At 38.7% G+C, this 14,674-nt stretch overlaps 1 protein-coding gene across 1 annotated transcript in view; it reads left to right on the top strand.

Annotated features, from left to right (window-relative positions):
* The first annotated feature begins 676 nt into the window (after positions 1-676).
* Positions 677-14,674, top strand: part of DNAH3 (dynein axonemal heavy chain 3) — a 171,528-nt gene continuing 157,530 nt past the window's right edge. The window contains 6 exon segments of the mRNA XM_020965369.2: positions 677-893; positions 4,642-4,746; positions 5,867-6,089; positions 11,288-11,354; positions 12,717-12,767; positions 14,057-14,237. Coding sequence (XP_020821028.1) covers positions 858-893; positions 4,642-4,746; positions 5,867-6,089; positions 11,288-11,354; positions 12,717-12,767; positions 14,057-14,237 — 663 coding nt within the window. The 5' untranslated portion in view covers positions 677-857.

Below are 14,674 nucleotides of genomic sequence, written 5' to 3'. Positions count from 1 at the left end.
GTCATTTGTCAGATCATAACCTGATTTTTAGTAAATGTGGTCACCATACTATTAGTGGGTATGTGTATAAGTCTGTACTCATCTACTGGTGTGTGGGTATGTAGAACTTATGAAGTCTGTTTCTTTTGTAAGATAATAATAATAATAATAATAATAATAATAATAATATACTTTGCTGTCATTCATTCTCTATTTCTGGATACTGCCCTCAAATTTGACACCTAATACTCTGCCTGCCTGGGTGGGTCTGTATAACAACGGATGAGGCCTGGGACATGTGCTGAGATCAAGTTCCCCAGTGTCCCCTAGGAAGGAGGGGAACGGTTTCTCCTTTTTTTTTTTTTCAGTTTCTCCTTCTCTTAGTAACTAACAGACGCTGTAACCTTGGTTACCAGCCCCAAGACAAGAGAAAATGAAACTCTAGCTTTTCAAAAGCTGAAGGAGGAGAAAGGTGTGGAAGGAGGGGAAGGAGGCTGACTGAGGTGACAGAGGAAGCTGCTTCATAATTTTCCACCAATCTTGGGACTATACTGGATGTGGACCTACTAAGATAGCCTGAGGGGAAGGAGAAGGTCTGTGGACAAATTGTGGAAGATAGAGAAAGAGGAAGTTTGACAAACTCTTAGTTTCTTTACTTTCTGTCTCATTTTTCCTTTTTTTACTCCTAGGGATTTACTCAAATTTCCAAGACCTATGACCTCCTTAATGGGCAGAATTTCCTGAAAAATCCATTGTCTGTGATGCTTCCATTATGATGCATAGACTGGGGCATTTTGGAGCTGTCTGGTGAAAACTTGCCTTCAGATACTAAGGGTTGTCTGTTGACTCAGGATAGGTACTCCATTTGTCTGGACATCATGAATTTTTCAACTTGTAAATATCCTTCTGAAAAGGTGAGTGGTGTGGGGATTTTAAGGGATGCTTATTCATCCTGCCCTATGACCATTAATTCTATTTCCATTGGGTTTAGAACATTTTTCTTGTGGCTTTGTCATAAACTGGCCACCACATTGGAACCTTCCTGACTGGCCCGGACTGATTGTTTCTGTTGAGCTACCGTGATTTGTTGCTGTCTTTTGGACTTGGGTTTTTAGATCCCTGGCACGTAGCCATATTTCTTTAGAGCTTGCCACAAAAGCTGACAGGAATAAATTGAAAATTAATTGTTCTTTTAAAGCTTCCATTCTGAGGTGGCTAACCCATGCTATGATGGTGTTATTAGCACAAGGTGCAACTGTTGGAAATGAAGCAGATATTGTAATTGTATGATATTTGTGAACCATCCTTTTAATCAGGATCTTTGAATTAGATTTAAATCCAGGCCAAAGGATAGACTGCCATTGATGGAAAACTCTCACTGGGGAGGTGGGGGAAAGAAAGGGGTGGGAAGGAGACTATTCTAACATATAACACCTAACAATAAATACCTCACTTCTGAGATCCTGAAAGAAGTCACATCTGACTTCGGGACACTGAAGATGCAATTTAAAAAATCTTTCTTGAATGGTAGAGTACCTGCTTTTGCTCCCCAAGTGTTTTGTTTTCATGCAACCATTATGGTAGTAGGAGCCTAGCTGGCATATTAAGTTTAGCTGGGGAGAGTTCATGCCTGTTGATCAGAGAGACATATTTATTTTCAGTAGTGAGTGAGTGAGTTGGGGGGGGGGGGAAGAAAACATTGTGAGATGTATACTCGGCTACCTGACCTTGGGGATAGTACCACAGAAGCAGAGGTTTTTAGTCCATCTCTGAGGTCCCTATACTCAGAATGGAAAGAACTAGGCTGAATGGACAGTGCCATCTCCAATTTGTTTAGAAAAGCTCCAGGGCTCAAGAATTTTTAAAATTCCAAACCATTTGCATGGTTTTACTTAAGGAATTACAGGGCTCAGCAATCTTTTAGAAGTGATATGCCTAGTTTGTGACTGGGGTTTGGGAGGTTGTGGGTCTAGGGCAGCATTGATGTTGAACTTGGACCACCTCTTCTGGAGGAGGTAGGGTAATAGTTGGTTGCTCTCCTAGGCAGTAAGGTGGCAAGGGTCAGCGGGCCCAGGCGCAGTAGCCAACACACCATCCAGGCACATGTGGCTTTGATTGCCAACACTTGGTGTAATTCATGAGGCCCTAACCCTCCAGATATATAAAGCAAACTTAAAATACCCTAAAGCAAAGGTATTCAAACTCAGAATCAGAGACACTTTCCACTATTGTACTACTCAAGATTCAGGATGGTACAAAGGTAGTCCTGCATTCTCAAAGACTATGCCAGAACAGCATAAATCCAAGGCTTCTAGATAGACCTGGAGAGAAGCTTCATGCCTGTCATCTGATGATAATTCTAGTGAAGTTTGGAGAGTCTCATGACCAGGTTGGCTGCAGGATGATGATTTCTTTTAGTCCCAGAAAATCTTAAAGACAGCCTACTAAGTCATACAGGGGGTGAAATCTGTGTTAGTGAATCTACTATCCACATTGACAAAATGACACAGCCAAATATCAGAGGCTTCACATGTGTGAAACACAATAATAGATTAAAAAACCAGTCCATTTGGTTTCAGATTGAGAGACAATGCACTATAGACAGAGATAAATTCAGCCCTAATTAGAGTTGGTTATAGAGGGAATTATTTGGGGGATGTGTGCTCAGCTCTCACTAAATCAACAAACATTTGTAAAATACTTACTATGTGCCATGTACTATGCTAGGCATTGGGGATTAAAAGAAAAAGAAACAGGGGCAGCTAGGTGGTGCAGTGAATAGAATACTGGCCCTGGAGTTAGGAGGACCTGAATTCAAATCTGGACTCAGACACATAAAACTTACTAGCTGTGTGACCTTGGGCAAGTCACTTAACCCCAATTGCCTCATCAAAAAAAAGCAAAAGAAAAAAAGCAAAAGAAACAATCTCTACTTTCAAAGAGTTTTCATTCTAACAGGGGAGATGAGATATGAATATATAAATAAATAATAAATATAATAGCTACAGAATAAATCCAACACAATACAAAGTAGATAATTATAAGATCAAAAAGGAGGAAATTGAATTTTGGGAGAAAAGGAAATACTTAACGTAGGAGATCATGCATGAAGTGGGTCTTGAAAGAAAAGAGGTATTCTACAGAGTATATGCCTGAAATAAGAGATGCATGCAAAGGCATGGAGATAGGAGAGGAAGCATGATATGTGAGGAAAAGTAAAAGCTAGTTTGGCTATACTGTAGAGTACAGGAAAAGTAATAATGTAGAATAAGGCTCAAAAAATAGGTTCTACTTGTAAAAAGGCTTTAAAAGCCAAATTAAGGCATTTATATTTGGTCCTACAGGTAACAGAGAACTATTCAAGTTTATTGAATAAGAGAGTGATATGGTCAGATTTATGCTTAAGGAAAAATCACTTTGCTATCCAGGTGGAGATTGAGTTGGAGTGGAGAGGGAGAAAGGCAGGGAGACCTATTAGAAGGGCATTAGAGTGAGGCCTAAACTAGGGTGATGGTTGTGTGAAGAGAGGGGCTCAGATGTAACAGATATTGTAGATGAACGACAAGATATGGCAACTAATTAAATATGGGGTAAAGGAGAATTAAAAGTTGAAAACAATGCCAAGTTTACAAATCTGAGAGGATGAAAGAATGGTGGTGGATGCTGGAATGCCCTCCCTCTCCATCTCTACCTAGTGGCTTCCCTGGCTTCCATTAAGTTCCAAATAAAAAAAACATCTTTTATTCCTTTGCATAAGTTGGGGAGAGGGGGAAGGTGTCCACTACCGTGGAACATTACACATAATGTCAGATTTTCCCCCCTATGCATTGATTAGATTTTGCGGAATTTACTTTCTCTTCTTTTTCTTAAAAAAAATGTTTTAAGGGATGGCTCTCTGGAAGGAGGAAAGGATACAGGGCAAATTGTAGACGATATACAAATAAAAGATATAAATAAAAATCTATTTTTAAAAATATGTTGTTGATGGGCAGCTAGGTGGTGCAGTGGATAGAGCACCGGCCCTGGAGTCAAGAGGACCTGAGTTCAAATTTGGCCTCAGTCATATAGTCACTAGTAGTGTGACTCTGGGCACACAACTTAACCCCAATTACCTCACCAAAAATAATTTATATATATATAGTTGAGTTTAGTTGCATGATTGAGTCATAAGCCAGTTTTGCAAACAATTGAGGAAAAGAAGAAGTGGAGGCAATGAGTATGGATAGTTTTTTCTAAGGAGTTTCACTGAAAAAGTAAGGAGAGTCATAAGATAATAGCTGGATGAGATAATTGAGTTTATATTTTGCCCAGCGGCACAAGCTTGGGAGGAATGAAATAAATGTAATCAGCTCCCTACTGACTTTGCTTTTCAAACCCGGAAGGTGCCTCTAAATTTAGGTTGTTTCTGGCAATAACTTCCATTAACCAATATGACTACAGAAACTAAATAAAGGACATAATACAATCTTCTGAAAGATCTAGGAAGAACCCTGAAAGAGGGGATTTAAAAATAGAAATACATACTCAGCTAAATTTCTATAATTCCTAATGGTAATGTGTCTGTGCCTTCCTCCTACTCCCCTCTTCCCCCCCCCCCACCAGCCAGAGTCCTATAAACATATCCTAGTCCTTTAAAAGAATCTTTGTTCTTATTTTCTGCAGTCTACCAGAAATGACTCCATACATCACATGAGCCACTCTAAGATGCGACCAGAGTTGCCACCTCTGCCTTCATCTGCCAACGAAGAACCATCTGACCTCTACAAGGTCTGTTTGTAGAAACGCCACTTTCCCCCCCCCCCCGGCTAAGTGTTATGAGATGATGTGGTGGGACCCAGAGGTTATTCTTGCTCTTTTGAGGTGTCAGGCTAGACCCTGCAACAAGGATCATACACATCACTAATCACACTTGCTTATCAGTGCTATTTTCAGAAATAATGATGGTTGTCTGAACAGCTTTGTTGTCAATTCAGAAGTGACATCCATAGATACTTGTCACGTGATCAAAAATTTCTATCTCATTCAATTGGATAAATATTTGTTAAATGCCTGCTATGAATAAGCTACTGTGCTAGGTACTGAGTGGGAATAGAAAAATGATAAACAGTCTCTACTCTAACATAATTTAGATCCTAATGGGACCAACCATTCAACTCATAAATTCAACATCCCACCTTCTTATGATTCTATCTGAAATTGTGTATTAACTAGTCCACTTTATTTTTTTTTCATTTTGAATTTTTGGGCTAGGCACTTGGTTACTGGAGACATTGGCCGATATACTTGTTCTGATATGTCTAATTAAGACCAGATCTATTTGCACTATAAAATATGCTATAGTAATAACACCTTTATTTACATAGTTCTTTTCAAGCTCTTTCTCAACTAATTTCCATTTTATTTACACAGTATCCTTTTGATAGGCAGGTAATTTGTCAAGGTCAGTAATGCTTCTGACTCCTGATTTAGCACTCTTTCCCCTTACCCTACTTGAAAGGTGGAGTTGATATTTCCTGTGAGCAAAATGATTCATACAAGAAGTGTTTAGCTTCAGTATTTGATATGTTGAGACCTGCTGCGGACCTTGTTAAACAGATTAGTTTGCAGTAGAAAAAGAAAGTAAAAGAACGGACATGAATGTTTGAAGAAAGGATAACAGATGGACAACCAGAGTGTTTGTTGTCATGTTCTCTGTTAATGAATGAATGAATAAACGAGAAGAAGCATTTATTAAATGCTTTCTATGTACAAAACACTATGCTAAGCACTAGGGATTTAAAATAGGAAAGTTAGATAGTTCCTACTCTCAAGAATATCATATACTATGTAAAGTGCTGTGTAAATGTGAGTTGTTACTGTTGTTTCTCCTGGCTTTCTCCAAATTTAGACAGTCATGTCACACAGCTTTTATCCTCCCTTGATGCAAAGGACGTCATGGACTAAGGCTGTACCATTCAAGGACCAAATCCACTATCGTGGTCCCAGTGATTCCATTGCTAACAACTATTCCATGACGGCTCGAGACCTGAAATTGAGGGACCTGCTGAAGATCTACCAGCCTGTTACAATCATCACCCCATTTGGAATGGAGTGTCAGAAAGCAAAAATGGGTATCTTTTAGCTTCAGAATAAAATTAGATGGTGCCAGTATTTTCATTAAAGAAGGGAGAGTGCAGGGAGAAGGCATGAGATATCCTAGCATTGCACTCCTGTTAACAGCTGAAACTATCCTCTTTCCTTTGACTGGTGTTACCCAAAAAGACTTTGCCTATCTGACATCCTCTTTTCTCCTCCTGAAAATGCTCTGCCAACCATCCCACCTTCTTATGATTCTATCTGAAATTATACATTAATTAGTCCACTTCCTTTATTTTTTTTTCATTTTCAACTCTGGCCTTCCCTCCCAAAGGGTCCTTGTTCCTATAGCTTTTGCATTGCCCTATCACAGAGTTAGTCACAGCAAAGTGATCTTGTGCCCCGTGATGTCCTCTGTCCCCAAGAAACAACTCCCTTCTTGGAAACTATGGGGTTGAAATCACTTCCAGATCCTGCCAATCTAGATTCCCTTAGAAATTCTTCTCCAAAAAGCTAAGTACGTGAGTAGGAGTGAATCAAAGCATGATCTGTGGATCTGAATGAAACTGGCCATGGGTTCCTCAGAGGCACCAGGGTACATTGGAAAGATTAGTGGATTTGCAGACAGAAAGACTAATTTTAAATCCTACTTATGACCTGCATGACCGTGGGAGGCCTCTTAACCTCTCTTTGCCTCAGTTTCTTCACTTGAAAATGGAGTTGGGCTAGATCTCTAAGCTTACTTCTATCTCTATCTCTAGGTTCCCATAACCTTCTTCTATGCCTGGAGCTATTTGCTATGAATATAATCATTGGATATATGGTGGGGGTACTTTTAAGATGAATTTCTGGCAAAAAAAAAATTCCTATCCAGGCAAATACTTTTTATAGAAGGGCAGCAATATATACATGTAGATGTAGATTATGTATGTATATATGTATATGTGTGTGTGTGTGTGTGTGTGTGTGTGTGTGTGTGTGTGTGTGTGTGTGTGCTAGAGGGGATAGAGTGTTGGACTTAGAGTCCGGAAGACCTGGGTTCAAATTCTCCTTCTGACACTGTGTGACTATGGGCAAATCACTAAGCATCAGTTTCCCCAACTGTAAAATGAGAAGTTTGTGCTTGATGACCTCTAAAAATCCTTTCTGTCTCTAAATCTTCGATCCTATGATTAGACATGTGATCTAACATTTGCCAATTATTGGGATTACTTCTCAAGAGGAAAGAAAGGAATCTAGTCTCTCAGTATTGGCAATTCTCAATTATATGAGGACTTATTATTCAGCTTGTGGGTTATCTTTATTTTTCTTATTGTTTTTTCCCCTTGGCTACTTGTCTTGATTTAGGGGTATGCAGAGGAGGGGAAAAGCAAATTGGGATTTCAGAGCAGTTTTGATGAAAGTTTGGGTAGAAGGAATGAAAAAAGTTAAAATCCAGGCTAAAATACATTTTATTTTGATTATTAATTTTTAATTTCCTGATTTTCCTGTCCTCACTGATTCCCAATGATGGAAAGTCAGCTTTATTTACTTTTTAGTGGTTACAAAATTAAAAAACATACAGAGACATTTTTCAGTTGGCCTAGAAACATGAAATCCATCTGTTGGCCTTTGGTCCTAAATGAATTTCATAATTTATCATTTTAATTTCATAATAATTATCCTCCAATTTGTTGTATTGCCTTTTTGTTGATTAGTTTACACCTTTTGGAATTAATAGGTATTTGTTTAAAAAAAAACCCCACACATTCAGCTAAAACTGGCCAGTGTTCTAGAAGTAATGAGCCTTGTAATATTTTGAAATGATGTGAAAAAAGCAGGAAGTTACTCATTTTGCTTTAAAATTTCAAACACTTAAAATGCGTGGTGTCAAATTAATATAACAATATTTGCTTAGTATATAAGTACTCAGTGCTTGCTTGGTGAAGGATAAAAAGAAATATGAGAACCAGTCCCTTCCCTCAAGGAGTTTATAAGTTACTAGGGAGAAAAAAATGTACATTTAAAATAATAAGGTAACAATACAAGATAGATACAATGGAAACAATTAGAAACAATAAGGTGCTATGTATACATATACACACATATACACACGTGTATTATGTATAAGATTTACATACAAACATACATATATATATATGATTCATTTTGAGAGAAAAAAGTATTCATGAGCTCTAGAGTAGTCAAAGATAGCCTCTTGGAAGAGCTGGCACTTGGACTAGATTTTAAAAGTATGGGTTCAACTAATTAACACACATTTATTAAGTACCTACTGTGTGCTCCAAGATACAAGTACAGAGATCGAAACAATCCCTGTTCTTAAGGAACTTGCATTCTAATGGTAGGGACAAGCATGTTGTATAACTCTGTTAGGTTCTCAGGGTCAGTGCTCTTGAAGCCATAATGTTACCTTTCCCTGATGTGTCAACCTTGTCCCCAATGTATCTTTTGGCTCCTGATGCAAATGCAATATCAGACATTGCTATGACCTTTAGTGGATAGTGCTACCAATGAGACTTCCAGGTCTTCCAAACATTTGAAGGTAATACAAAGTTATAATCTTATCAGTTCCAAATCTGTATACTCAGGTACTTTTTCTTAAGAGATCTTTGACCATGGCTCTCTAATCACAATTAGTTGCATCAACTGGTTGCATCATTTCCTACTAGTCCAATCTCTCCAGAAACATGGATATTAGGGAAGAAGAAGAAGAAATTCACTTTCAGGGGCTTGTAATCCTCAGAACTAAATATGGAGTCCTCTCCCATTTTACTGACTCACTCTAAACTAGGTTGCTGTTTTTATATGTAACCCAAGAGGCATGCCTTTATCTTATGCAACCAATCACATCCAGTTAAGGACCTAATTATACCTAACTTACTTTTTTAAAAACTAGCTTACTTTTGCTTAATTAATTTAATCAAAATATCTGGACCATTGTGATTAACTGGGGTTGGGGTGGACCTTTACCTGTACACAAGGAAAATGTACAAAAGTTGTTCTTAAAGCCAAGCCGAAAGATTTATATTTCACCCTAGAGGCATTAGTGTAATTGAGTTTATTGAGTAGTGGAATGACACAGTCAGATCTGCTTTTAAGGAAAATCACTTTGGCAGTAGGGTGAAGGATGAGGATGTAGTAGAGTGGAGAAGGAATTGAGATTTGGCATTCCAGGAGCAAGAGGTAAAAAAATAATGTATTAAGTTATTGTCCTTAATCTTTCTGGGGAGAGTTAAGGGTTTCCCTTTTTCCTCTGCTGCAGCAAAAGTTAACTGTGGACTCAAAGACACTAGAAGGTTAGAATTATGACCTGGCCAATGTTTGGGACAAGGTAAAATCAGCTTTGGGAGGAGTAGGCTCATGCTTAAACTTGGAGACTGGAATAGAATACGTGTGTGTGTGTGTTGGAACACTAGGGAAGTGCAGGTCAGGCCCTTAAAAAGAGCAATACATACAGCTCTAAATCCTCCTATATCCAATCCTGCTTCAGACAATTTACTAGCATTTATTAATTGCCATACATTTAATTAAGTGCCAGGCACTGTGCCAAATAAAGGCAAAAAACAACACTCAAAGGCTCACAGCTTATTGGGGGAGACAAAATAGAAACAATTTTGTACAAACAAGATATATACAGGAAAAATTGGTGGTACTTTCAAAGGGAAGGCATTAAGGTAAACAAGGACTGGGAAAGGCCTTTTGCAGGAAGTGGGACCTTAGCTGAGACTTGAAGGAAGACAGGGAAGCCAAGAAGTAGAGATGAGGGAGAAAATTCCAGGCACTAGGGATAGCGATGGGGTGTCTGAGAAACAGAATGGAGATAAGTGCCACTGGATAGAGTAGATGGAGAAGAGTTAGCTGTAAGAAGCCTGAAGAAGATAGGAAGGGGCCAGGTTATAAAGAACTGAAAAAACCATGCAGAGGATTTTATATAACCAGATCTAGGCAGTAATGTGAACCACTGGAGTTTATTGAATGGGAGAGGATTTGGGGGCCGTAGGGTGGGGGGAGGGAGAGAACATTAGTGACATGATCAGACCTGAACTTTAGGAAGATCAATTTGATAGCTAAAGAGGATGGATTGGAGTGCTTTAGTTGTTCATTATAATTTCTCTTATTTGTAGAGCATTTTGTAGTTTGCCAGTTTGTAATATACTGATTCCATCAGTGGCCCAACGAGTTAGTCATGGCAGGCATTGTTGTCCCTGGGTTACAGAGCAGGAAACTGTGGTCCAGGGAAGTTGGATAATGTGTTCAGCCAGGAAAAAGGTGGGCTCGGCACTAAAACTCACTTCTGTTGACTCTGAGTTTGGCTTCCTTACATACCACCACACCTTCTAGTTAATCCCCAAATATCCTGTCTATCCTCCAGGACAGACTCTGGACATCATTTCACATTATGCTATCTTTCTTGTGATTTTTTTTTCTCTCTCCCAACTTGTGATTTCATTGTTGTAAGAAGCTTTCAGTAAAGAACTCCCTTTAGTGGAGCATATCAACACTAGGTTAAGTGGATTATCCAGGTTTACTTAGTAGGTATGATAGCTGTCATCTCACTGGTAAAGGGAATTCTGGGGTAAGGAATTTTCTCTATCTTTGTAGGCCATTACTTTATCCACAACTTGAGTTGCCTCTATCCAAGACAATTCCAAAGGACTCATGATGAAAAATGCTATCCACTGCCAGAGAAAGAACTGATGGCATCTGAATACAGATTGAAGCGTATTATTTTTCACTTTCTTTTTTTCATTTTTTTGGGTTTGTTTTCTTCAACAAAATGACTAATATTGTACATGACTATACACAATTGTGCATGCACAACCTATACCAGAGTGCTTACTGTCTCAGGGAGGAGAGAGGGGAGAGAGAAAAGGATAGAAGTTGGAACTGAAAAGTTTAAAAAATTAATGTTAAAAATTTTTTGCATTTAATTGGGAGAAAAAAAGATAAAATACTATTTTTAAAAAGATACACCATTAAAAAAAAGAGTCGCCTTGAGCACCAAGAAGTTAATTGGTTTGCTAAGGTCCCAGTCAGTATGGATCAAAGATGGGACTGAAACCCGGACTTTCTTGACTCTCAGAACAACTCTTTTTTCACTTAATCATGCTACACCTCCTAATTGCTGGACGTAGCATTGTTTGTGGGTCCAAAAATTCAGAAGAGAGGGAGGAAGTGATATGGCCCTGAGTCACTTCATTGTCATTATTGCCTTTGTCATTTCTACTTTCAGCTTCAAGAGATGGGCCCAATGCAAAAAGACTGAAGTTTTCAACCAGAAGCAAAATTGATAATTTCAGGTAATCTACCACACTAAGCATTCCGTATTGGGAAAGGACTGATTTCAGGCTCATTTATAAAATAGGTGAAGTTTACCTTCCTACTTTAGCTTTTAGGAGGTCTCTTTCTCCTTCATCAGCCTCATTATAGCCATCGTTATAGACATAGGTGGTATAGATGTAGATACAGATTTGACTGGACTTCATTGTGATTTCATTGGTACAGGGAATTCTCAATGAGGAAACTCACTCAACCATGCATATTGGCATCCTCTCTGCAATGTATAGTATTAGAAATTTTCCCAGGCCACCAAGAAGCTAAGTGATTTTTTCCCAAGATCCCACAGCCAGTATATATCAGAGATGGGGCTTGATCTCAGGTCTTTCAGGTTGAGAAGATAACTGTCTGCTAAGCCATACCACTTCCCTGGTGGTGATGCAGGGTAGGATGTGGCAGTAATGGGCAAAGCAATAGACTTAGAGTCAGAAGAGGCTGGGGTTTGAATCTCGGCTCTGATACTTCCTAACTAGTGGATTTTGTTCCCTAGAGATATGAACACTCTCTGAACTCCAGTTTCCCCATCTGTAACATGACTGTAATATAACTCATGCTCTGTACTTTATAGAGTTGTGAGCACTTTGAAAATGTTGAAACCGTTAGAAAGCTAAATAAATATGAACTATTCTCTGCATATAATATATTTTTACCAGTGTTTCAAAACAGTGGTTCTCAAACTTTTTGGTCTCAGGACCCCTTAACACTCTCAAAAATTTTTGAGGACCCTCCCTCCAAAATAATTTTTATTTATGTGGGTTGTATCTAAGGATATTCACTCTATTAGAAATTAAAATAGTATTACTAGGAAAATAATAATGACCTCTCAGATCCACTGAGAGAATATAGGGACCTCCCAAACCACAGTTTAATAACTGCTATTTTAAATTAAGGAAGTAAGTATAATCCACCCTCTAGCAAGCCTCAAATATCCAATACTTCACATAGTTCCAATTTTTCATTATCGTTATTCTGACAGTAGGAAGGAACTGACATACTCATGCACATTAAGGCATATAAATTATACTTACATATACAGTTATTTACATTATTTTATTAGAGAATAACAGAGAAATTTCATGATAGTGGGATTTTAGTCCTATTGAGGACTGTCATTGGACAGATCGGAAGAGGAAATTTTGGGGGAAAGTCAAGGCAGGAGGAGTAATGTCTCAAGTCATGCTGGTGGCTGCTTATTCCTCCTGTCCATAAGGTTAACCCTGGCCAGGGTCCCTGGGTTTCAGACACTAGGCCATCTAGAAAGCAGAAATGAAGTGCTCCTTACATTGTCCACTCAAAAAGTTAATTTCCTTTTTCTATTTTTCTAGTAAGGCACTAGAATCTTCAGAGAGAGAGAACGAGGCACCCTCTCCAGCCAGGTAATTAGTATTGTCTATTATTCCCTAAGGGATAGAGCAAATGAGTTTCTTGGACTTCAATGGAAAGGATACAGATTAGACATAAGGAATGACTTTCTCATGGTTTCAACATATTACACTTACCCAAGCCTGGCCTGATGTAGCCTTGTATGTGCTACATGTATTTCTGTTCATATAGTAACATGATGGTAGCCACCCAAAGTACACACTTAATTATTTTCTAGTAATAGAGATTGATTTGCACTGACTTATCCACACTTTCTCACACAGTTCTCCTTATGATCAACTACATTACATGCATTTGGGAGATAGATGGCTAGAGTTAGGAATTGCTGTCTATTGATAAGGCAGAGAGGGAAATGAACTGGCTTAGTCTTATGACCTTAGTCTTATTGGTACATACCCTCTGCAACTGAGCTAACAAGCCATTGACATGGATACCTGGTAGATGTTCAATAACCTATCATACAAGAATATACAATGTAGGGAATAAATGTGGACAGAAATATTCTGTTAGAAGGTACAGAGTAGAGGTGGCCTGTATAATTTGTACAGAATTAACTTTGTCAGTCTGCAGAGGGTAGGATGTGATAACATAATATCTTGATGTAAAAACAAATCATTTATGATGGAATACTATCGTACTACAAGAAATGAGCAGAATGCTCTCAGAAAAACCTGGAAAGACTTGCATGGGCTGATGCGAAGTGAAATGTACTGTGTACAAAGTAACAGCAATATTGTAAGATGATCAGCTGTGAATGAATTAGCTATTCTTCAACACAACTCTGAAGGGATTATGATGAAAAATGCTGTCCATCCCCAGAGAAAGCACTGATGGTGTCTGAATACAGATTGAAGCATACTTTTTTTTTTACTTTATTTTTCTCAAGGATTTTTTGTCTCTTTTCTTTCACATAATTATTATGGATATGTTTTGCATGACTACATATGTACAACCTATATCGAATTGCTTACTTTCTCAATGGGGGGTGAGGGTGGGGAGTGGGGAGTGGGGAGAGAGGAAGGGAGAGAATTTGGAACTCAAAGTTTTAAAAACAAATGTTAAGTGCAGTGGATAGAGCTCCAGCCTTGGAGTCAGGAGGACCTGAGTTCAAATCCGGCCTCGACACCTGACACTTACCAGCTGTGTGACAATGGGCAAGTCACTTAACCCCAATTGCCTCACAAAGAAAAAGGTTACAAATTGCTTTTACATGTAACTGGAGAAAAACCAAATACTCAATTAAAAAAAAACAGATCACTAAGACAGGATGTGTTTATTTCAGAGGCATACTACCCATTAAGACGTCGACTCCCATTTATTCAAATTCGATGGTCTCAGGAATAGATATTTCTGATTTCCCTGGAAGCCGGCCAATGAGTCCAGAAGAACAGATTGATGTGATGATCCAAGAAGAAAATGAAATGGCAAAAAAAGAACCTGAACCCTCAAAGTTAGACTTGGAGGTGGGCTCCATTTTGTTTGCTCTCCCTTCATTGATTATTATCCCCCATTGTCCAAGAAGTGTTTCTTTGAATCCAGCTAAAAGCTTCTTTGCTTTTGTTTAAGACCCTTTGCTCTTAGTTGGTACTCTGCAGACAAGGAGAATGGCTGCTCAGCCTCTTCATCAAGACAGTAAGAAATAACTGCTCCCTCGACACTTAACTGGGGAGGCTAAGTGGCGCTGTAAGTGCGCAGAGTTCTGGGCCTAGAGTCAGGAAAATTCATCCTCCTTATTTCAAATCTAGCCTCAGACACTTACTAGCCATGTGACCCTGGGGAAGGAAAGGAAAGTCATAAAAGGGGAATGAAGTTAAAAGCAGTGGAGTTCCAGGTCTAAGGGCAAATGTCCCTAGAAAGATCATCAGTAGTTTCAGTTAAGTTATGCAGAGCAGTTTCTGTA

The sequence above is a fragment of the Phascolarctos cinereus genome, unplaced genomic scaffold, assembly GCF_003287225.1.
Source record: "Phascolarctos cinereus isolate Bilbo 61053 unplaced genomic scaffold, phaCin_HiC Scaffold_4;HRSCAF=312, whole genome shotgun sequence".
In the NCBI taxonomy this organism is placed as follows: Eukaryota; Metazoa; Chordata; class Mammalia; order Diprotodontia; family Phascolarctidae; genus Phascolarctos; species Phascolarctos cinereus.
This window is presented reverse-complemented; position numbering and strand designations above follow the sequence as displayed.